This window comes from Polyergus mexicanus, unplaced genomic scaffold (assembly GCF_030449975.1).
Source record: "Polyergus mexicanus isolate NDT 795.1 unplaced genomic scaffold, iyPolMexi1.0 SCAF_3, whole genome shotgun sequence".
NCBI lineage: Eukaryota > Metazoa > Arthropoda > Insecta > Hymenoptera > Formicidae > Polyergus > Polyergus mexicanus.
Genome location: NW_027223323.1, coordinates 5,629,407 through 5,651,478, shown reverse-complemented (window position 1 = coordinate 5,651,478; position 22,072 = coordinate 5,629,407). Strand labels below are relative to the sequence as shown.

General features: G+C 35.7%; 4 protein-coding genes across 4 annotated transcripts; 2 read left to right on the top strand and 2 right to left on the bottom strand.

Annotated features, from left to right (window-relative positions):
- Positions 1-810: 810 nt before the first annotated feature.
- On the top strand, positions 811-3,365 carry Serrs-m (Seryl-tRNA synthetase, mitochondrial). The gene is made up of 4 exons (XM_070292582.1): positions 811-985; positions 1,096-1,826; positions 1,916-2,083; positions 2,166-3,365. Exons 1-4 carry the CDS (start codon positions 917-919, stop codon positions 2,494-2,496), a joined length of 1,299 nt encoding a protein of 432 aa, XP_070148683.1. The 5' UTR covers positions 811-916; the 3' UTR covers positions 2,497-3,365.
- Positions 2,751-5,920, bottom strand: Kra (basic leucine zipper and W2 domain-containing protein kra). The gene is made up of 8 exons (XM_070292583.1): positions 5,800-5,920; positions 5,143-5,214; positions 4,782-5,062; positions 4,397-4,701; positions 4,035-4,278; positions 3,710-3,929; positions 3,359-3,522; positions 2,751-3,277 (listed from the first exon to the last, which is right to left on the bottom strand). The coding sequence occupies exons 2-7, from the start codon at positions 5,201-5,203 to the stop codon at positions 3,371-3,373; spliced, it is 1,263 nt and encodes a 420-aa protein (XP_070148684.1). The 5' UTR covers positions 5,204-5,214; positions 5,800-5,920; the 3' UTR covers positions 2,751-3,277; positions 3,359-3,370.
- Positions 5,921-6,476: 556 nt separating this feature from the next.
- Positions 6,477-13,910, bottom strand: L(3)72ab (U5 small nuclear ribonucleoprotein l(3)72Ab). Its single transcript, XM_070316257.1, has 6 exons — positions 13,800-13,910; positions 13,420-13,583; positions 12,749-13,268; positions 12,418-12,664; positions 11,984-12,311; positions 6,477-11,893 (listed from the first exon to the last, which is right to left on the bottom strand). The coding sequence occupies exons 1-6, from the start codon at positions 13,842-13,844 to the stop codon at positions 6,796-6,798; spliced, it is 6,402 nt and encodes a 2,133-aa protein (XP_070172358.1). The 5' UTR covers positions 13,845-13,910; the 3' UTR covers positions 6,477-6,795.
- Positions 13,911-15,076: 1,166 nt separating this feature from the next.
- Rsod (Related to Sod) lies at positions 15,077-21,805 on the top strand. The gene is made up of 19 exons (XM_070316671.1): positions 15,077-15,256; positions 15,735-15,957; positions 16,219-16,384; positions 16,680-16,905; positions 17,044-17,323; positions 17,667-17,932; positions 18,027-18,210; positions 18,396-18,635; positions 18,710-18,800; positions 19,098-19,342; positions 19,413-19,587; positions 19,840-20,111; positions 20,176-20,287; positions 20,366-20,452; positions 20,526-20,660; positions 20,844-21,118; positions 21,216-21,340; positions 21,432-21,587; positions 21,702-21,805. Exons 1-19 carry the CDS (start codon positions 15,229-15,231, stop codon positions 21,803-21,805), a joined length of 3,390 nt encoding a protein of 1,129 aa, XP_070172772.1. The 5' UTR covers positions 15,077-15,228.
- Positions 21,806-22,072: the final 267 nt, after the last annotated feature.

Genomic DNA, 22,072 nt, shown 5'->3' with positions numbered 1-22,072 from the left:
CAGATTTGCGAAATGTCGCAATGAATAAAGAAATCAATTGATAAAATTTATTTTGGCCGTGTGGGCTAGTGTGGTCAGGCCCGGAGCCATTCAACCAAAGAAGAAGAAGAAGAAGATAAAATTTATTCAAAATAAGAAACGACATGTTTTTTACTTTTTATAATATGTATTACATACTTGATTAATTTCTGTATACGTATATATAGAGCATGATGTGTGTTAATAAATTCGTATCGGACTATACATTGAGGATTGAAAATTGACCAATTAGGAAAAAGAAATTCTAGTTCCCTATATTCTGATTGGTTCATGTTGGAAAACATTCACTATCCCATAGGAGAAACTGTTACATAGAAATTATAACTAATGCCTGGAAGATCGAAAATTACACGGGATCAGTGTAAACTTGACCAATCAGAACTACAGGGATAAAGATTCCTTTATTATGATTGGTCAAATTTCAATCTTCAATCTCAGCTTCGACGTGTATATGGATATAATAGGGGGGGATACTTTAAATTCTTCCTAACTTTCTCTCTATGTATTTTATATGTTATGACATAACCGAATAAAAAAATTCTAAAAATAATCTAAAAATATAATTTAACCAAAGCGATTATAATAAACGTATATAATAAATGTTTTATGTCGGTTTACATAAAATAGCGAAATATCAAAAATTGAATATAAATAAAACATAAAACGTGTTAAAAAAAAAATATATATATATATATATATATATATATATACACATATCTTCCTCATATCGTATAAATCTTTCAAGCTTTATGTAACAAGCATATTATTTAAACAAGTTGTAAACTCTATATATACAGTATCAATCAATTTATTTCTGTTATCTAACTTGTATTTTAAAGTTAAAGGATGATATGAATGGATACATTCTTTATATAAAATGAAATTTAAATTTGAAAAGTATCTCAAGCAATTTTGTAGATTACGATCTTCCTGGATACACACATTGGTATGTAATTCTATGTATCATCAATTGTAATGTCTACTCATTATAATTATCTTCCCTTTTTATATATTTTTATACAATCTATTTTAATAAAATAATGATGCTTATAACAGCCTGTTGAAACATCAGGAAAAAATATTGTCAGTGAGAAATTATGCTTGCCTGAACCAGAATATGATACAGATTTTTTATGCAATCCCAGAAATCGCGACGTCATTTTAAATAATATCAGAAGAAGAAAGGAAATTGGTGATATCGATAGAGTTCTCGAATTTTCAGCCAAGTCTGAAAAGCGAGAATTGTTGATGCAAGAGTTGAGTAAAATACCAAACTGTACACATCCTGCAATACTTGAATATTGTGATGTACCAAAACTTTTAAAGCAATGTGGTGAGAAAGTAAAATTTGATTTTGAACCTAAAGAATTTGCTGAGCTTGCCACTGATCTGAAAACAATAAGAACACAAGCCCTGGGTCCTATCGCTGGACAGAGAAGTTATATACTTTTGGGCGATTTGGCAGAACTAGAAGAGGCATTGATTCAGTATACTATTAGGAAATTGATAAAGCATGGATTTAAATTAGTATCAGTTCCGGATATTATTCAAACTAGTGTTATCGAGAGATGTGGTTTAATAGTGGATGATGATCGAACTCTTGTATACAAATTGGATTCTTGTTACGACGATGATTATAGTCTGTCTGGAACTGCAGAAATGTCATTAGCTGGGAAATTAATGAATACTACATTCTCTTATGATAAATTACCATTGAAACTAATTGCTGTTAGTCGATGTTATCGCGCCGAAGGTTCTAGTTTACTTGATGAAAGAGGGATCTATAGGTGACGGATATTATTATTGAAGTATAAGGATATATTTTAAAGAATTGTGAAATCTATTTTTTCCTTTAATTTATCATGCTTGAACACAGAGTTCATCAATTCACCAAAGTGGAAATGTTTGTCTGTTCTGAACCGTGCCAATCTGAGAAAGTGTTTCAAGATCTTCAAGATGTACAAGAGGAATTATTCTCTTCGTTAGGATTACATTTTCAAATAATGGATATGCCTCCAACTGATCTAGGTTCACCAGCTTATAGGTACAGTAATCACATTTTTCAATTATGTATAATCTGTACATTCTTATATTTGCAAATACAATGCTTTTTCTTTTCTTTTTAGAAAATGTGACATGGAAGGCTGGATGCCTGGAAGAAAATTGTATGGTGAATTGTCTAGTTGTAGTAATTGTACAGATTATCAATCTAGACGTCTCAACATCAAGTACAGAACAAAAGAGGGAAACATAATTCACGTGCACACATTGAATGGAACTGCATGTGCAATACCTCGCATGCTAATCGCGTTATGCGAGACTTATCAGACGAAACATCACCGCATTATTGTACCAGAGAAGTTGGTGCCTCTAATGAAGGGTAAAACACTTATTAGGAAGCAACCGATAGCAGACATGAGACTTTATAAATACAAACAAAAATTAAGTCTAAAATAAAACTAAAATATCCTAAATAAGTAAGCGTGCGGAATCGAATTCGAGACTTGCCAACTACGAATCGGACTATATGGATCCACGCGCATCACAAATACATATATATGAGAAAAATTTTTGTAAAGAATTGTTCGTTTTATTAAAAGGAAGTTAGGAGTCACTAAAAAAGAGAGAGAAAGAGAGAGATCGAATATATTAAACACCACCTGTCAGTATATATTTTCTATAAACTAGTACAATATTATTATATACAAAGAAAGACAGGGATCCGAAAATTGTACGTATACAGGGATAAAGATTTTTTTTCCTTTTCTTATAATTTCTTTGTTATTCTGTATATATTTTATAGTGGAGTTTATAAAAATGTAACACAAAATATTTTTTCTTAAAGTAATACAATTCAAAGACATTGCAAATTTACAGTTCCTTAACACTGATCGGATGCATTAGTATTATGGTTTTTATTGACAATTTAAAAATTTTCTATTTTTTCGATTACCTGATCTGTCATGGTGTATCTAACATTGACTTAAGTTTTATTTTTATTTTGTATAATTTTAATGGAGTCTATGGGCGCGTTCCACTTAATGACCGCAACGCTCACGGTATCATTTTATTCTTGTTGTTCACCAAAAGTTAAACAAAGAAAGATGGTGCTTACGAGCGTTGCGGTCGTTAAGTGGAACGCACCTTATGTCTTTTCCAATTGATATTGAGTTGTTCTTAATCTGTCTTGAAATTTTGGAACCATGTCATTTCTCATCACTGGCAATGATGTGTTCTTCTATGGAAAAAGATTTTTGTTTATAATAATGTCATATATAATATATATAATTTGCATAATTTTATTTAATAGATAATTTACTTGAATATTTTTTTAATCTTCTTCTTCTCCTGATCCCGATTCCTCTTCAGCAATCTGTAGCCACTCTACGAATTTTTTCATTTGGTCTAAAAAGAGCATTTTTCCTTTAACCGAATGACCCTCCTTATACCACTTTAATATTACTTCTTCCGATACAACATCCGCTGAAATTTAAACAATTATAGTTAAATTTATATATAAAATATTCAATAAAATTACACTTACACACACACACACACACATATATATATATATAAATGCAGAAAAATGTTTAAATGTACAACATTACTGTAGAGAATGTTTAGGTAAGTTTTAGGTTATTTTGTACCATCAAATATATATATTACATACTTTTATAAAAGAGTAAAACAATCTTCTGGAAGACTTTCATAAAGTTCATGTTCTCATAACAGAACTCTTGGACCTTGAGGATAAGTGCAAGCTCAGATCTGGCAGTGGTTGTGAAAGCACCAAACAATGGAGTATAAGTTTTTAAATGTTTCAATGCTTGCTCAGCAACTAACTCTTCTTTCTTGTTCCATTCGGCTTGGCCCATTACAACAACCCAAATCTGTAAAAGGAGTATTGATTATTATTTCTAAAGATTTTTTTTTCTTTTTTCTCTTGAAAAGTTTTAATCAAGTATATGAAAAAACAAAAGAGAGAAAGACGTTACCAAACCAATCACTTCGTGTTCGGGAATGCAACTTCTTTGTGCCATGTCTTTGAGATCTAATGTTATATCTTTCATTGGCCTATTCTCTGCTAAATCGTCCAAGAGAAGTTGTTGCAAATCTCGTTTGGCTTCCTGACTGGCTTGAGCTTTGTGTAATTTCACAATATCTGCCAACCCTACCGCTTCAAATACAGACCGAAAATGCTCTTCTGTTCGCTTATTTGGTGGCACAAATTCCATCAACCTAAAATATGTACAGAAACAGAATTATAAAAGCAAGGAAGATTGTAATTCATGAATAATGGTAGTCATTCATACATGTACTTATAACACATGATATAAATATGATACTTCAATCTTACCTTCCTTCAATGCCTCCTTTCTTCAAAGCCGTCATTAAACTAGATAAACCCTTTTCCTGTTTCCAAGTAACAAAGACTTCCAATAGAAAATCTAATGCCAAATTGTCTTTAACAAGGTGCTCATTGATCAGAACCGAGAGGACCGTGGGTGGCACAGAACCATTCGAAATCCATAGCGCTGTCATTCTAGCTAGCTTAATCCTTTCTTTAGGTGAAAATCCCTTCATGAAAACTAATACTTTCTTCATTTCCTCTTCAAACATTTTTTCCAGATATTTATAACGTCGCATGAGTTTAATAAAGACCTGTTTATTTAAACGCATTCGTTATTCGACTTGAATATTTTAAAATAGTTTACACAATGTTGGATTTTTTTAGCTTTTACTTGTTCAAAATTCCGCATAGATTCCATGTCCTCTGGTTGCTCAAAAACACATGCACTGGTCTTGACCGGTTTGTCACCATCTTGAGCAATGGAACCACCAGGAACTAAAAGGCCTCCAGCTATCATGATATCAAACAGTGCTTCTCCATATCGACGATAGTCTAACTTGGAACCAGCTGCGTCCAGATATTTAGAAATTGCTTCTAAGTCGTTACCAGCTTTTTCCAAGCCAAGTAACACCGCATCCCGAAATCCAGTTGGATCATACTTTTCTCTTTCATCTGCAAATGATTTTATTTCATTTTTATTTAATACCTTGAGAATTTAAAATTCCACATAATAAAAGCGCATTTATCTCTACCTCTTTTTCTGGTCTTTATGCGTTGACCTGATAGTATCGGTTTTTCTATTTTTTGACTCATACAATACCTTTCTGAAAAATATATAAGGAAAAAATCAATACAATTATACTACCATCGTTTCTATTAAATTTCAAATTATATTTTTTCAAGAAGACTAAATTGCGAAAAGTTGCGAAACGCTCGGAAAAATTCACGAGAAAAAACGTGCGAACGAACGCTCAAGATTTGAAAATATATCATCTCGTACGATTTGATATATTTGATACGATGATTTCCTATATTTGATAATCTCTAATAATATGATTATAAAAATGCGTGAAGAGAAGTGTGCGCGCAAGATGTTCACGTTGCGTTCCAACACTTGACCTCAAATCCGTTAAGCGTGATTTTTGACAAATGGCGGCGGCGTCGTCAGGAATCGTGCAGTTATTATCGGGCGCAATCACGGTTGCATATATGATGTATAAGGCCGGCGGATTACGCACATAACGCCAACGGCTGATTCAGAGGTTAAGATCGCGCGCGATGCGTGTCCACGACGATGGCCGAGGCCATTAAAATATCCGCGAAAAAAACCCGGTCAAGAGCGCGCGAATTTCTCCAGTTTCGTCAATTTCGCCGCATCGGTAATCTCTTTTGCCTGCTGTGTTACTTACTTAGAATCACGTATAAAACCGCAGAACAACTTCTACCGCGAGCCTGATGTGACCGACGTGGGATGCGGGATGTTTTAAAGAGAGAACTCTCGAGGTCAGCGTAACCGAAGAGGATCGGATAGAGGAGAAGCAACGATCGATCAACTATAGACGGGAAACCGGCTGACGAATTTTTTATATCTATTCTCACGCCGTATCGCGGAAGAAAGCAGGAAATATATCCCAAGATGCAGACACAATTTCATTGGTTGCGTGGGGCAGTTGCAACGAAAGCTTTGCTAGTAAGAAAACACAGCTAGACGAGCAATTGGCTCTCAAATATAGAGAATTTTTGAAATAGAAAATTTTTCTAATAAAAGAAACTAAAACTTTTCTTATCCTGATTAGAAATTTCAATTTCCAATCTTTAATTTTAATCTTCAATGCACATAGTTTGATAAGATTATAATTTATGGTCATAGATGTAGATATAAATTGGTAATATGAATGAAGTTGTGGGCGTCAAAAATATTGTATATCGTATATATCGTGTATTTCGGTTTCTTCCTTCTTACGCTGTTATTTATGTACAAACGATAAAGTAGGATAACAGATAATATATTGTAGATACTGATTATAATTATAACGTTGAGATTAATATTTCAGAGAATTTATATGCAAAAAATTTGATATATAAAAATAATACACAATTATCATTAGCCCTTTATATTCAAATATAAATTTTATTCTTAATTGTCTCTTCTCTCACAGTAATAATATAGGATACACTACTTAAACGCAATCGCTACACAATTTAACATAATTGCTACTTTTAGATTCTTACCGATTTCTATACACACGCTTTCTTATAATTATTCCAATTACCTTAAATTATGTGTTAAAAGAAATAATCGGATTGATTAGATGGCGATATCGCGGAATATTTGAGAAATATATGCTCTGTGTTGGAAAATGATAAATATATATAACGGAACATATTAGAGAGATTTAAATGACTCAATCGGAATCGGAACCGGAACTGGCATCCGATTCGTATTCCCCGATGTTGATGGTAAACTTGTATTCCTGATCGCAGCCAAGATAAGCGTCGCTCATAAAATACAGAGTGTAGGAATGCTGACCGGGCGCCGGGGCAACAAAGTCCAGCTTGATTTTTGCCTTTTGCTGCAACGTTAGCCGCTTGATAGATAGTAATGAGTTGCTCTTCGGATCACCGATCACTACCCACCAGCCTTCCTCGCGTTTCTGCGGAAAGAATGGCGCGACCACCGGGCCGGTGACCTCGTCCTCCCGTTCCAATTGCACGATCACATTTACCGTACCACCGCTACGTAATTTATCTTTATCTTGCACCTCATACGACATCTCAATGTTGGGATAACGATTACAGAACTTGGCGACATCCGCCATTTGCGCGTCCGTTAGTTGCAACAGTCGATTCCGATCGTCATCCTCGAGCTCCATCACGTCGAACACGGTTTCCACGCCCTTGTCGGTGCAGCGCTTTATGGTCTCAGCTGTGAAATGTGGCAACTGTTTTAAATAAGAATCTTTGGACCACATTGCCTGCGTCACCATCTGTGCCAATTCCATAGCGGCGACGGCGGGCGCTAACCATCCGGAGGAGCTCAGCACGTCGACGCAAGCTTGTATCAGCCTTACGGCCTTGCCCAGCACCAATTCGGTATCCTTTTGCAATTCTGGACCCAACTGTATCCTCGACAAATGAGCCTGCAACAATAATTGTGCCTTTACATGAGGATCGGCCATTCTGGTGGCTTGTGGTGCATGAGGTAGACGTGCGGCTAGACTTCTCAATAAATTTTCTTCCCTCTGTCGCACCGGAACGCTCTCGTACTCGGCGGCTGCCGAAATAATCTCTAGTAAGCCTCTAATCTTCGTCTTGTTGTTGAGAGACAAACTGAACAATTCGATGGTGGCGTAATTGATATAGTAATAGGCGGCGATCATTCCTAGATTGAGCGGTAAGGTGTCCATCTCCTCCTCCACGGCGACACACTTGGCTTGTTCAAGATCGGTTAATGTACTTTCAACTAGCTCAGACAGATGATCCGAGAGATGCCGGTGCGTGACACCCTGCAAACCATAGTAATTGGGATTCTGGGTAAGTCGTCGATACAGGAAGGTCCACGTGAGGTAATCGACTCCATCCTGTTTGTTCTCGATTGTCTTTGTCACGATTTCTGCGTTGAAGTGATCGTGTAGCCGGCGGTCCAGATGGCTCTCTACCGGTAATGGTTCGTTCAGAAACTTTTTGAAGAAATCTTTCTTTGAGCTTTGACACAGGAGCACACACTTGGCATCTTCATCCTCCAGTGGACGATTAGCTCGCGCCACCATCTGCAAAACGTCCGTGATCGGATAATCTTCATAGGCGTGTGTTTTACCGTTGTAGCACTGTGTATCCATGACCACAACCAAGTGGGAATTGATGGATAAACCCCAGCAGAGGTCCCTCGTAGCGACTGCCACTTGTACAGCGCCGCTGTCGAACAATCGTTCGACCAAACGACGGTCGTCGGCCGATAAACCTTCGTGAAGATAAGCCACACCTTGTGATAGAGTCTCCTTTAACGTTTTATCGACCATCCGATCGAGGAACGGAATAATGTCGGCTTCTTCTGCATGGAAGAACTTTGACGGTTGACCCTCAGCTGCCGTGAATGTTAGCAAGTCGATAGCCGTTAATCTCGCTTGTCGACGTGTAGGCACAAATATGATTACCGGTTTATGCGCAGCATGCCGAAGGATTGCGTTATATACCGGTTTCGCCATAGCGGCCAATCTCGATGCATTATGAGTGACGTTTATACCTTGGACGTGCAGCTCCAACGGCACCGGTCGTACGGAGGGATGGAAATTGAAAGTAGCCGCTGCTGGTGCACCTAGCCACTGCGCGGCGTCTTTGGCATCACCCAACGAGGCCGACAATGCTATTATTCTGGTGGGCTTGTCAAGCTGTGAGGAAATGTAACGTGCTCGCGAACACGCGACTTCCAGTACGGGGCCTTCCTCTCCACCAATCAACTGCAGCTCGTCCACGATAAATAATTGAATGTTTTGCACGTTTTTCCGTTGTTTCCATCTGCGCGATAACACGTCCCATTTGTCCGCCGTAGTGATAATGATCTGTCCCTTGGCCAATAGTTTCAGATCCGTTCCCGTTTCGCCCGTCAGAAGAACGACTTTTCTACCTAATTGTTGGCCGAATTTCTTCGCCCAATCGTCGTAGACTAATTCGGCCAATGCTTCCTTGCTCACCATGTATACGCATCGACCTTCCGGATTTTGCGTCAGCAATCTCAATACCGCGAATTCCGCGATGGTCGTTTTGCCAGAGCCTGTAGGCGCTCCGACAAACACGTTATCATCGGAATTATAAACCGCGTTGAACACCTGCGTTTGAATAGGATTAAACTGCGGAAATTCGGAATAGATGTTTTCGAATTTTGTGTTTCGCAACGCTGTGATTGGTAGTGCTTGCAAATCCAACAGTTCCGTGGGTGGTAGATTCTTCTCGGGTAATATCAGATGTCGAAAACTTACGGGCAATTGCGTCTCCGCCCCGATCCATCGGTCGGATACCATACGCAAAAAATATTGCGGCGGTAAAGGCTCGAAAACCGGTACAAAAAACTTGATTATATGTTCGTCAGCAGCGTATTTGGCCTTTAATAAAAAATATTCATGATGCAATATCACCTCTGAATCTACATCTTCGACCAGGATCCAAAACGCTTCCGACATACCGTGAATTTTCTCATCCCATTGGAAATCTGGCGTAATAGTTAGCACAACTCGCAGGGTGGAACGTGTGATGGGCTGAATATGCGTCGATAGACCGAGCTTCGGAAATTGGTGAACGTATTTGTGAATGGTCTTGCCCAATTTCGGTACACGGATCAATTCTCCAATCTCATTAGGACCTAAATCGTACAGTCTCTCCCACGGGAAATTCTTCTTCTCTATCTTCTTTACGATTTCTTCCGGCATCTTGCGGAATTGTCTGAGCGGCGACATAGATTGCCACATCCTGCGGTCGATCATCTTGCATAAGGAGAGACATTTATCCGCCAATTGCGCCCAGCCGCGAAACAGGACTATTTCAAAAATGGCTCGCATGAGACGCGAGGCAGATTGCGTCACAAACACCATGTCGGACATAAGAGCGAATCCCTCGAGTTTTAATTGCGAGATGTACGCCTGTAAAAGCACATTTACTTTCGCGCTCGGTTCTTCGATGCTCTCTTTCACGGGAATTGGTACTCTTTCCATTAGCTTCTGTAGCTCTAGCTTTTCTTCTTCTCTAACATTTATATTCTTGAATTCGCCCGAGAGCGAGAATACGCGGAACAATTCTATCTCGCTCAATGTGCGTTTCAGCAGCTGATTGTATGTAGACATCGTCTCGTGAGTGCAATAATAGTGAGACGCTATTCTGCCCAATTCGGTTGCCTGAAAATTGCCGGACTTGCGATCATACTTGATTAAACCGCTGCGATCTAATCCGACTGCGGCTGAATGAATCAGATCGGCTCTATGCAATTCTAATAAAGTATCTTGGTTTAATTTATCGTTACTTATCCCATATAAATTAGGGCAACGAAGCATTCTGATATAAAGATAAGTATAGCCGAGCCACGTGACTGCGTCTCTAATATTCTGGATTGTACCTAACACTACCTCCGCATTCAACATGTCGGACATCTTGCTGATTAATTGGGATTCGATGGGTAATTGTTGATTTAGAAGCGATAGATAATACTGTAATTCGCTGTGATTTGTGATAAGAATACCCTCGCCCTTGGTATCGTATTGAGGTCGACCAGCTCTTCCTAACATTTGCAGCACATCGAGAGCGCCCAGTTCTACCCATCTGCCTTTCTCCGGATTATAGACCTGAGTTCCTTTAATGATGACTGTATGAGCTGGCAAATTGACACCCCAGGCTAAAGTCGCAGTAGATACGAGAACCTGTATATGTCTGTCGGCGAAGAGATCTTCCACTAATGTGCGATCCACTCGGGTCATACCAGCGTGATGAATCGCGAATCCATATGGCAACAGATCCTTGAGTTCTTGATTCTTCACTTGCTCCGCTTCCGTTCTCAAAACTTCCATCGACGCGGAACCCTCTCTAAGGAATTGACCCAGAGTGTCTTTCTCCAAGCACATATCTCTAATAGCGCGTGCCGTTTTTCCAGTTTCCTTGCGCGAGTGCACGAATATCAAAACCTGATTTCTACCGGCGTGTTCCATTGTCTTCTCATAGACGATCTCGTTCATCACCTGGAAACGTTTTAGCGCTTTCTTCTCGGTGACGCCGATATATTGCTGTTCTAGAGCTACAGGTCGGAAACTATTGTCGAAATAGAATAGTCCTGATTCCGGTTTAATACGCAAGAATGCTGCGACGTCTTGATAATTGGGTAACGTGGCCGACAGACCAACAAGTCGCACATCCTCTTGAGTAGTCTCAATATTCCGTATTGTTCTCGCAACTAAAGCTTCTAGAACAGGACCCCTCTCGTCATGCAACAAGTGAATCTCGTCGATAATAATCAATCGTACTAATGATGTAAAAGTTTTCTCTCCACCCTTCCTCGTTATGATGTCCCACTTCTCCGGGGTACATACTATTACTTGAGTAGCAGCAATTTGCTCTCGCGTTAATTGATGATCACCTGTCAACTCAGAGACGGTCAGATTGTACGTTGACAATCGCTTACGAAAATTACCGACCATTTCCTGCACCAACGAACGCATTGGAGCGACGTAAATCACTTTGAACTCATCCGCGTTAATCGTACCATCGGCGTTTATATGCTTTCCGATCTCCCGCATCATGCATAATAGAGCTACGTTAGTTTTACCCGCTCCTGTTGGAGCGCACAACAGCAGATTCTCGTCGCTTTCCAATGCCGTTTGATATAAACGGCTTTGTATGCGATTCAATGTGTTGAAGCCTTCAAAAGCGGGTTGCACGTACTTAGGCAATTGTTCGATCGGGTGTAACCTCTCGTTTTCTGCAAATGGTTTCGGCTTCAAGGCAGGAACGTGAACTTCTTCGTATCTACAAATATTTTGTAAACAATCAAATATTAATGCAAACGACAAAGATAACGAATGCTTTGAAGAAACTTGAAAATATTTATATATTTACCCTTTTCGCTGCTTCCGAAAACTGCCATCAGGCAGTTGGCAACGTTTATTCGCCATAAAGTGACTTCCCTGAGCGAATATCAAATCCTCCAAATCTATCAAATTTCTTGTACCTTGAACCTGTCCCCCAGGCCCTCCCGTGTCTTCGTTTTCTTCCCGTCTCTTGCGTTGCGATCTTGCTTCCATTGTTTCGTCGGCGTCATCTTCACCCTTACCCGTGTCCAATTGCCGTAAAATTTTCGCCAATACTGGGTCATCGTTCATCTTATTACGAATCTTTTGTCTTTCTGATTCAGACTGCGATGAGGCCAACATTGTACAATATGCAACTACAAATTTCATAATAAAGTTTATTTTTATCCATTCTTTTTAAAATTATTAGACAGAAAAACTGCATTATACAAATTTTTTATCGTACACATGTGCTATTCTTACCTGTATGTCTATACTTTTTAAGCTGTTTAATAAAGTCGAAGCAATCATAGCCCAACAGCAGCACAAGCTGATTCTCGCATTCGCGATCATCTGCGGCATCCTTTAAAACGGCTAACACCTCGGCAGCTCTCGCTTGCGAAACCATAGCGTCGTCATATATTCTACTTAACCTTCTTTGCAACCAATATGCATCTATGTCTAATGGATGTAATGGTTTTTCTTTCTTCATTTCTTCTGTACCACCCAACTAAATAAATATAACCATGTTAGAGGCAAACATTTAGTTTTCTTTGAGTTGATTGCTATTAATAATAATCAAATAAATACTTACATTTTCTGCATGAATAGCTCTGTCGTCATTAGCTTCTTCACCTTCATCGCCTTCATCGTCATTTTCCCTGACTTCTCCGTACACATCTTCATCGTCCTCTTCGCTACTCTCTTCAAACTGTACATTAATTCCATATGTTTCATCAATATTTTCATCGTTTGTTGTGCTTTTTTCATCACTGCCAAAGTCTGTGATCTTTTTTCCAAGGTTGACAAGCAGGGCAAATCTTTCTTCCGCTAATGAACCAAGTAAAAGTTCTGTTTCTTTCTTCTTCTCTTTCTCTTTAAGCCGATCATTCTTTAACACAGCCAGTACTTCATCAGCTGCACCGCAAAGAATATCGCGTGGTTGATCACCTAAAGCTTCTTGTATAAAACTGAGCAATACCTCATAAGTTTGACGTGTCTCTTGTGTTTTTGGACGATATACGATGCCAACCATTTTATCCACACCTTCGGACAATAATGTTGCTCCTTTCATACGTGCAAAGTCGTACTGTGCTTCATCGCGTTTTTGACGTCTAAAAAAATATAATATATATTAGCTTTAATTTATCTATAAACTCAACATTATTAAATCATAGTAAAAAATTTTCTAACGCTATAAAAATATAAAGACTATTCTGTTGAAGCAAAAAATATTAAATTGCATTTTAATGTTGATAAACCTACTTGACTTTTCTCTCCTCTGCTTTCCCTGGTTTGGTACGCTGGGCTCTATCGCCCATGCGTGTACCATCCAATTTTCCCACAAGGGACATAACTTCACCAGTAGCTTCATCTCGACTACGTCTCTCTATTAACCGGACGTCAGCTTGTAAAACGAGATTAGAGTTCTGCAAGTAACAATTATTATATTACACAATATAAATCAATATCACATGCTATGATGCAGTGTTAAAAACAATTTTGTTTTTTTTGGACCTTGTATTAAAAACAACACACTGTATAAGGTTATAAATTACATTTAGATAAAATAATAGGTATATATCGAGATAACTTTAAAAGCAATTATTAAAATGGAAAGTAAATGACAAAAAAGAGATACAAACCGCTTTATACTCGTATTGTAATTGACGAGCAGCAGCATCCGCCATGATTTCGTTTCTTTTGATAAATTATCCTTCTCTCTCTCTCCCCTTCTATCAATATGGCTTCTTGCCTTCTTGTGAATTTGCCTATATATGCTTGTACTGTATACTGTACAGTTACACGCCAGTTGGTCAACAATCATTAACTATTATATAATCAAGAGAGGGCCTTCCAGCAAGAAACATACATAAACACGATATCACACTATTGGCTATTAAATAAAAAAATTTTCGGGACTTTAAAAATTCTCTATTTGATAGCCAATTACGTGACATTGTATCTACCTATAGCTACGTTCCGATATTGACTGCTAGTACTAAAAATCTATAGTGTACGTGACGTTGACTACTGTTGACTACGTCATTCTTAAGCCCGTATCAGATTACATATTGGAAATTGACATTTCACCAATCAGGATAAAAGGAACTAAAATTTCCTTGTCCTGATTGGTCAAATTTCCATCTCAATGCATAGTCTGATACGGGCTTTAATCAGGTTTAAAACTCTATGAGAAATAAGACAACCATTATTTCGTCCGATTGAACAATGGCTAGAGAATTCGACTCTTTCTTATAAAAAAAATTAATGAACTTTTAGAGAGATATATAATATATATTAGAACGAATATATATTACTATTTTTTTGCAATCTTGTTCGATGCCTAGATGATATTAATATTTCAGAAAATATGACGATTATATTTAAAAAATTCTAAAACATTTACAAATATGGTATTATGTACAAACGATACGATTTTTGTTGAGAAAACAAATATCAAAAAATAATAAATTTTATTTTATACAGCAAAGGGGTAATAAAATTAAGATTTAAAGGTAATAATTAAGATAAATATGTTATATTTTATATTATGTAGAATTATAGAATTATATTATTTTTAAATTTTAATGTACATTATTGATAATTTTATGTCTATAAATATATTTATATATTTCTACTTACAATAGTTAATTAAATAATTACAAATTACTTTGAAAATTAGTTTTATAAATCTGCGTAGTATATATATAATTACAAGTGCAAATATATATATACTTTTTATTTATTCAATCTTCTTTGCTGAAGAAAGAATTTGTTAAAAATTATCAGATATAATTGTGCTATGCCAACTTTCATTTTTGTGAAGGTCATCGTTCTCTTCCACTCCCTCCAGTTCTGTCACAAGAAATAAGAAAGTATAAGCCGTTATTTCAGCCAGTTTGGTCGGTTGTCTCGTGGTTCGACCAGCATGATTATCTTTCTTATCGTATGACGCACATACAATGGTAACAATTTTCAACTTTATTCATATCAATAAAATTAGTGCGAATTTTGAAAGAAAATTGAAAGAAGAGAATAAAGGAATATATTCCTCGATGTTCGCCAATAGCGATGCAGTGGCTTTTGTTACTTTGCTACGGTGAGTGAAAGCGCGCTTTCCGCTTACATTGTACGAAGTAAAACATTCTCGATATCTCAGACAACATTATTCACGATTAAAGAAGCCAAATATTTTTCTTTTTTGTACTCAAAAATAAAGACATGTCAATTAATTTGCATTGCGAAATATTTTAACAAGCAATTTAAGTAATAAACACGGCAAATATCAAAGTTTTACCATTTATAAAAAAAAGAATGTATTTTCCCGAAAAAATTCTATGAATTTTACATCACAATTCTTTTCTTGGTACGCTTTAGATATATAATCTGAAAATTTTTTAAGACTATATGACATATTGTACATTATACAAAAAAACAATTTAACACTTTTAGAAGATAATTCTCTTGCGAGATTTTTAATTTAAGCTTAAGAGATCCTAAAGAGAAAGAAAGTAACAAAATATGTGTCGTGTCTGTTATAATCGCGAGAAGATTAAATTAGAAAATATTTTGTTCAGCGACTATCGCGAGTTCGCTTAAACTCGCTGCGTATATATCTTCCGGTGGCCTTCACGGAGAAATTCGTTTCGAAAGAGCCACCGAATCCTCGGTACGAATACGATATTCTCTGAAACCGACCTTACAATATCCGGATCAGCAATGGTTGTGGTCGGTCGCTCAGTTTCCGATCGATTATACGATCATCAACGGCAGGTGCGACAAACGACATATCGGCGAAAGGTACGGTGTATGTATACCTATTATAAAGTTTATTATTATATTTTACATTTTGTATTTTTATTTTTATATATTTTATTTATTTCTTTTATATTTTATATTGATATTTTTATATTTTATCATTTTATATTTTCCCAAGACAGATAAACATTTATTAATATTTCCCCCCGCAATAATTACAATTTTAAATATCTTTATTAAAAATGGGTGAATATATTTTATTTTTCTATACTATTACACTGTTTTATTTCACTTTATATGCAGTATCATCGATCTGACAGAAAAAGTCGGACCTCTCGAATTGCCAACAAATCAAACAGGATCGATAGAAGTCGCGAATTTGTCTTTAACTGGAGAAGCGGGTTTATGGGGAAAGGGTCTGGTGTTGAAAGATAATTACTCGCCGAGGACGATATGTGCTTCGATCACGGTAATTGATTTAAAATATAAAAAGCTCTAATCTACATAAGAATAAAAATGAATTAAAAGAAAACATTCGTCCTACAAGGAAAGATAAAGAATAATTACAAAAGTAATTATAAATTACCAATTCACGATTGCTCTAATCGAATAGTCGAATAATATAAATTATCGATCCTTTGAATAATTAAATACTTATAGCAACGAGCTAATCGATATATGGTATTTCCCATTTTTAATTACGATTATTTTTTTATTATGATTTATGATGCAATATTGTTTCATTTTTTTCTATTCCTCTTTAGGTTCTTGAAAAAAATATTGAAAAATTTGCTCAAGCACGTTTTTATGGTCCAGTGGCTGGAATAGTTTTGTTTCGATGGTTGAATGGTCAGTTCGATCATGATGAGCCTACCGATACAATTATTCATACAAATTTACATCATGTCCATAGACAAAAATTACAGCCACTTAATTACACGGAACATCATTGGAAGATATATGTTACGGATATCTTTGAAACTGGCAAAGGTCAATATCCGCGTGTATAATTTTTAAATATTATATTTAATTACTAATTTTCAATTGCTATTTTAATAATATTGATCATCTCTTCTATCATAATGTCTAACATTATATTTGTATGAAATACTTGCATACATTTTACAGATAAAGATAATTGTAATATACTTCAAAACGTATTTGATCCTAATACATCTGGTATTGGAAAATCTATCGGAGACGTCGATGTACGTTTAGGCAAAATAAAAGTTGCTGCCAATATACAGGAACAGTATAAAACATTCTATAGAGATCCGGAATTGTCTCTACTACCAGCGGATTTGCTTGGACCACATCGTCATTTATATCTAGTCATTTTTCATCCCGTACATGAGGACTCGTTCTTAGTCTGTGCCAAAATTAATCATCGTAAGCCGATACATACAAAGTAAGAGCCGCATTTCAATCTTACCCATACAGTACAGAACATTGCAGCAATATTGCAGCAACATTGCAACATTGCCGCAATGTTGCTACAATGTTGCAATATTGTTGCAATGTTGCTGCAATGTTCTGTGCTGTATGGGTATGCTCTCGTATAATTAGACAGAAAAAAAAGTTTAATTTGATAAATAAAATTACAACGTTAATTTTTCTCTCTCTTTCTCTCTTTAAAAAAATAAAACAAAAAAAAAACTATTGAATATATAATTAATAAGAAACTGTAATAAAATATAATTTTTAAAAAAATTCTAAATTCCTTAAAAATAAAGCTCTATAAACAAATTTAGGGCTGTAATCAATTCACGTGGAATCAGAGGAGAAGTTACAGCGATTCAAGAAACGCCGTTTGATCCAACATGGATCAATATCTCTTTAACAACTATAAACGATCTGGAAACCAGATTACGATACGCCACTAAATTGGCATCTTATAGAATCCATGAGTTGCCTGCGGAACCAGCGAAAAGTGTGGGAATTACCGTTGATCCATGTTTAACCACTAAAAAACTATTCAATCCTTCGAATATAGTTGAGAAGACTACTCCACCGGCAGGTAATGATAATTATTGTAAGAATTACACCAACGACAAAATTTAAACTAATAAAATGTGTAAATATTCTGATTTTCTCGTCATTGAATGGGATAGGTTTCGGTACTCAGGATCAATATGCTATCGGCGATCTGTCCGGAAAACTTCAGGGTCGTAAGGAAGGATCTTATCACAATGACATTCTGCCCGGAAGCGCTAAACTTAGTGGGATTTATTGGGACACGTATTTACCACTTTCCGGGATTTACAGCATTGTTCACAGATCATTAGTTCTTTACAAGTAATATTGATTAATAAATATATATTTATTACCATCTATATACCTATCTATATATATAGATGGTTAAAATTTATTTATATATGTATGTATTGTATATATAAAATATATAAATGCATCTGTGTTAACACACATAAAAAAGTTTTTTCATATTAAAAAAAAAAAAAAATTTTTTTTTTTCTTATTAGATATAATGAAACCGATAATAAAGGCGTAATTCCGTGGGTGTGTGGCACGTTTGCACTTTACACGCCACATACCGATTGGCAAATGTCGATGTATACAGCGGAAGTAGTGTTCAGGTATCCCATTGTCGGACGGATACTCTTCCGACAACCCAAAGATGATCCCGAAATGGACACTACTATAATAATAGAACAGCTTGTTTATGCAGATGGCAATGCTGTAAATAATACTGCGGACCATAGGTAGAGATTTTGCGTAATAGAATTATAAAAATAACTGTCATCACATCAGATGATAATCAGCTGATATTTATCAGATGGATGGTGCATGACAATCCATCGGGGAAAGACTTTTACAACTGGACAGGTCGATGTTTAAGCGCTGGATCGCCTTACAATCCCTACAAGGTATTATAATTAAAAATTAAGCTTTTTAAAATATTAAAAAAACAAATTTATATAAAATAAATTGATGAAATATTCCTTTCTCTCTCGATCTGTGAAATATTTCTTATGTTTTACACGAACTAACGCATAAGAAAATTATGTTCTTAAGTAATGTTCTTAAAAAATTACAGCTATATGAAAAATACGTTTTAAAAAATAATAAATTAAACCGTTTCCTATTTTACGCTTTTGTTTGGAGCATTCTTGATGTTTATCAATTATGATTATGTATATTTGTTAAAGACCATGATATTTCAGGTGGAGTGGAAGCCAGATAGCTCTTGCTTCATTGAAGAAGCCTCATTATGTCGTTTGGGTGATTTAACGAGACACGGGACACTCGATATCGCCGGTAAAAAGGCCAATGCTTCAGAATTGACTCGAAAACTCTTTACCGAGACGATGTTATCTTTATCAGGATCTCGCGCATTGTTTGGCAAGAGTTTAGTCATCTATGACGATCATGGTCCAGTTGCGAGAGGAGATCGATTGGCTTGTTCCATGTAAATGTATAATAAATGTGCAAAACTTTGTAATGAATCTTTTGTAATAGAGGTATAATTACATTTTTAGTATTGGTGGGGTTTATCGGCGTAAAGCGGTCGTCAGAGATTGGTTCGGTAATGGCGAACAAATACCTCTGAAAGGAAAATTAGAGTTATTGCAGCAGACCGAATACGATGTCACTAGGGTAGAAGTATCTCTCGAAGATCTCGGTGGAAAGATGAGCGGATATCACGTACATATGGTAATACTATTAATTATACATATATGTAATGATTTTACATTGCGCATTTTATATATCAAATCGATGAGAATTCTGTACAAGATTATAAAAAAGGAGCGCGCATAAATTTACTGCATATTTCAGCGCAAGAATTTTATATAATTTTTTTACAGATTATTCTTTTTCTATGTTATAGTAATAAAGCCGCGCAAAATTTAATGTTCGTTAATATAAAATTCTTTATATTAATTATTAATATTACTATAATTACAGACACCTGTGGAGTACGATTTAGAATTTCCGTGCGAGGAAACATCGCTCTACGGACATTGGAATCCATTGGGTGTCGATACGAACAATGTGCCAGCAACGGAGGAAGGTACGTTGGATCAATATGAGATGGGTGATTTGAGCGGGAAATACGGTACCTTGGACAATAAAAAGAGATACGCGATAACATATAATGATACGATGTTGCCACTGTTTGGCCCAAGAAGTATACTGGGACGTAGCGTGGTGATTCATAAAAGAGAAAAGAATTTAAGGTAAAACTAATTGATGTATATTATTTTTACTTTAATCTTTTTCATATCCCATCTCTGTATTTAGATGGGCATGTTCCACTATAGAGAGAGGATATTCTCCGGTTGATGCCAGTGAATTACGTGCTATCGCGTCGTTTCATCATCCACAAGGCTTTGCATACGGTTACATAAAAATGGTAATTTTTCTTATAAATTTGGTAATTTTATTTAAAAAATGTACAAGAATATTTAGAAATGTTAGTTGACGTTTGCAGACGCAGCTTGTATATAAAGACGGTAGCCAAAGTGAGACGATGATCGAAGTGAATTTGCGACATCCCGGAAAACACGATCGCAATATTGTAAGAAAATAAATCCGAGATTCATTAATATATACCTAACGAGCATATGTTAATTGTATACGTTTAATCTTAGACTAGAAATCACAATTGGGCGATATATGTAAATCCTGTGGGTGTAGACGCTGCGGTGAAGATAAAGGATACCCGATGCGTAGCAGGTGGATACACGTGGAATCCCTATTACACTCAATTAGCCGATCCAATAAATGTAATCATTACCAATATTCATAATAAATATATATATGTATATAATAAAATTATTGCCGATATATATGTAATAAAATTATATTTCAATAAATTTAAAAATTATTCTCACGATATGGATATATATAAATCGAAATAAAATATATTACTCATTAAAATGATTATTCTATCAAATGATCTTTTTTAGGATGATCTTTATAGACAGGAATGCGGTCCAGATCTGCCGCTCAGATGTTACGTCGGTGATATATCGTCTCGTCTAGGACCTATTAACGTTGGAGAAAAACGACAAGTATTTACAGATCAAAATTTTCCTCTGGGTGGCTCGATATCCGCGATAGGCAGATCCATTGTTATTTTTGACAAGGACTTTGCCAGCAATAGATTTGCCTGTGCAAATATCGAACCGGATAACGACATCGTTAAATACGCGAATATTAGGAAACCACCGAGATTTGTAGTGTAAATATATTAAAGTAATATAATTAAATCTAGAACTTATCCTAGATTTAGGAAATAAATACATTTGTTAATTTAATCCTTCTCGTCTTTGTCGTAGGGCGCAATTTTTGGAAGATGTAAGAAAAGTGATGGGCATTCCTGAGTGGATGTTATCCATTGACAATAGAAAAACCAAAATATTACATAACGGCGCATGCATTCAATTTCTCTTGCATTTTGAAGGTAAAAATATTTGTCGAGAGATATTTAAATATTCTATGAGACAAAATTTAATTAATTATATTATTTATGATTTTTATTTTATTTTTTTCAGGTCCAATTGCCAATAAGCTAGAACAAGATTTTAGCAGGCTTATATCCATTGGTAAACTCGAAGCTCCTAGTTTATATATTCCTGGTTATATACCGACAAAAAGGAAAAGCACATTGGGACATCGGCAATGTGGCGTACGCGATCCAAATGATAAAAGTAAGTTCACTTAACTCTTATACGTGTAGTAGATGAATAGCATATTAGAAAAATTAAATAATAATAATAATAATAATTCTCTGATAAAAATAATATTATTAATATTTATTACAGACATCAATGTCTATCGTAACGCGTCCGTCTCGTTATCGCCGGAAATATTTGTGATGATAATATTCTTAATAATGATAAATATCAAATATTGTAATCTAATATAAAGCATAGAAATAAAAAATAAGATATCGTATAATACATATAGTTATAGATGTAACATAATATATATATATATATATATATGATAAAACTATTTATAGATATAATAGAACTGTTGTGCTGTTACCGAAATCTAATCAAGCATATTATGTAATATAGATATCCATTATATTATTGATATTTGAGCGTAGATATATTGCATCGTTTCGCATTACATTGTTCGAATGCAATAATCGCAATAACTATCGCGATATTTATAGTAATGTATAATA

Bases quoted from the DNA above. Each gene is read 5' to 3' on its own strand.
- Kra (XM_070292583.1), bottom strand. From the start codon at position 5,203: ATGAGTCAAAAAATAGAAAAACCGATACTATCAGGTCAACGCATAAAG. The intron at 4,702-4,781 runs GTAAAAGCTAAA...TTAAATAAACAG, and splicing joins CTATGCGGAATTTTGAACAA to GTCTTTATTAAACTCATGCG. The intron at 3,930-4,034 runs GTAACGTCTTTC...CTCCTTTTACAG, and splicing joins AACACGAAGTGATTGGTTTG to ATTTGGGTTGTTGTAATGGG.
- Serrs-m (XM_070292582.1), top strand. From the start codon at position 917: ATGAAATTTAAATTTGAAAAGTATCTCAAGCAATTTTGTAGATTACGA. The intron at 1,827-1,915 runs GTGACGGATATT...GCTTGAACACAG, and splicing joins GATGAAAGAGGGATCTATAG to AGTTCATCAATTCACCAAAG. The intron at 2,084-2,165 runs GTACAGTAATCA...TTTTCTTTTTAG, and splicing joins CTAGGTTCACCAGCTTATAG to AAAATGTGACATGGAAGGCT.
- Rsod (XM_070316671.1), top strand. From the start codon at position 15,229: ATGCAGTGGCTTTTGTTACTTTGCTACG. The intron at 17,324-17,666 runs GTAAGAGCCGCA...AAACAAATTTAG, and splicing joins CGTAAGCCGATACATACAAA to GGCTGTAATCAATTCACGTG. The intron at 20,112-20,175 runs GTAAAACTAATT...CTCTGTATTTAG, and splicing joins AAAAGAGAAAAGAATTTAAG to ATGGGCATGTTCCACTATAG.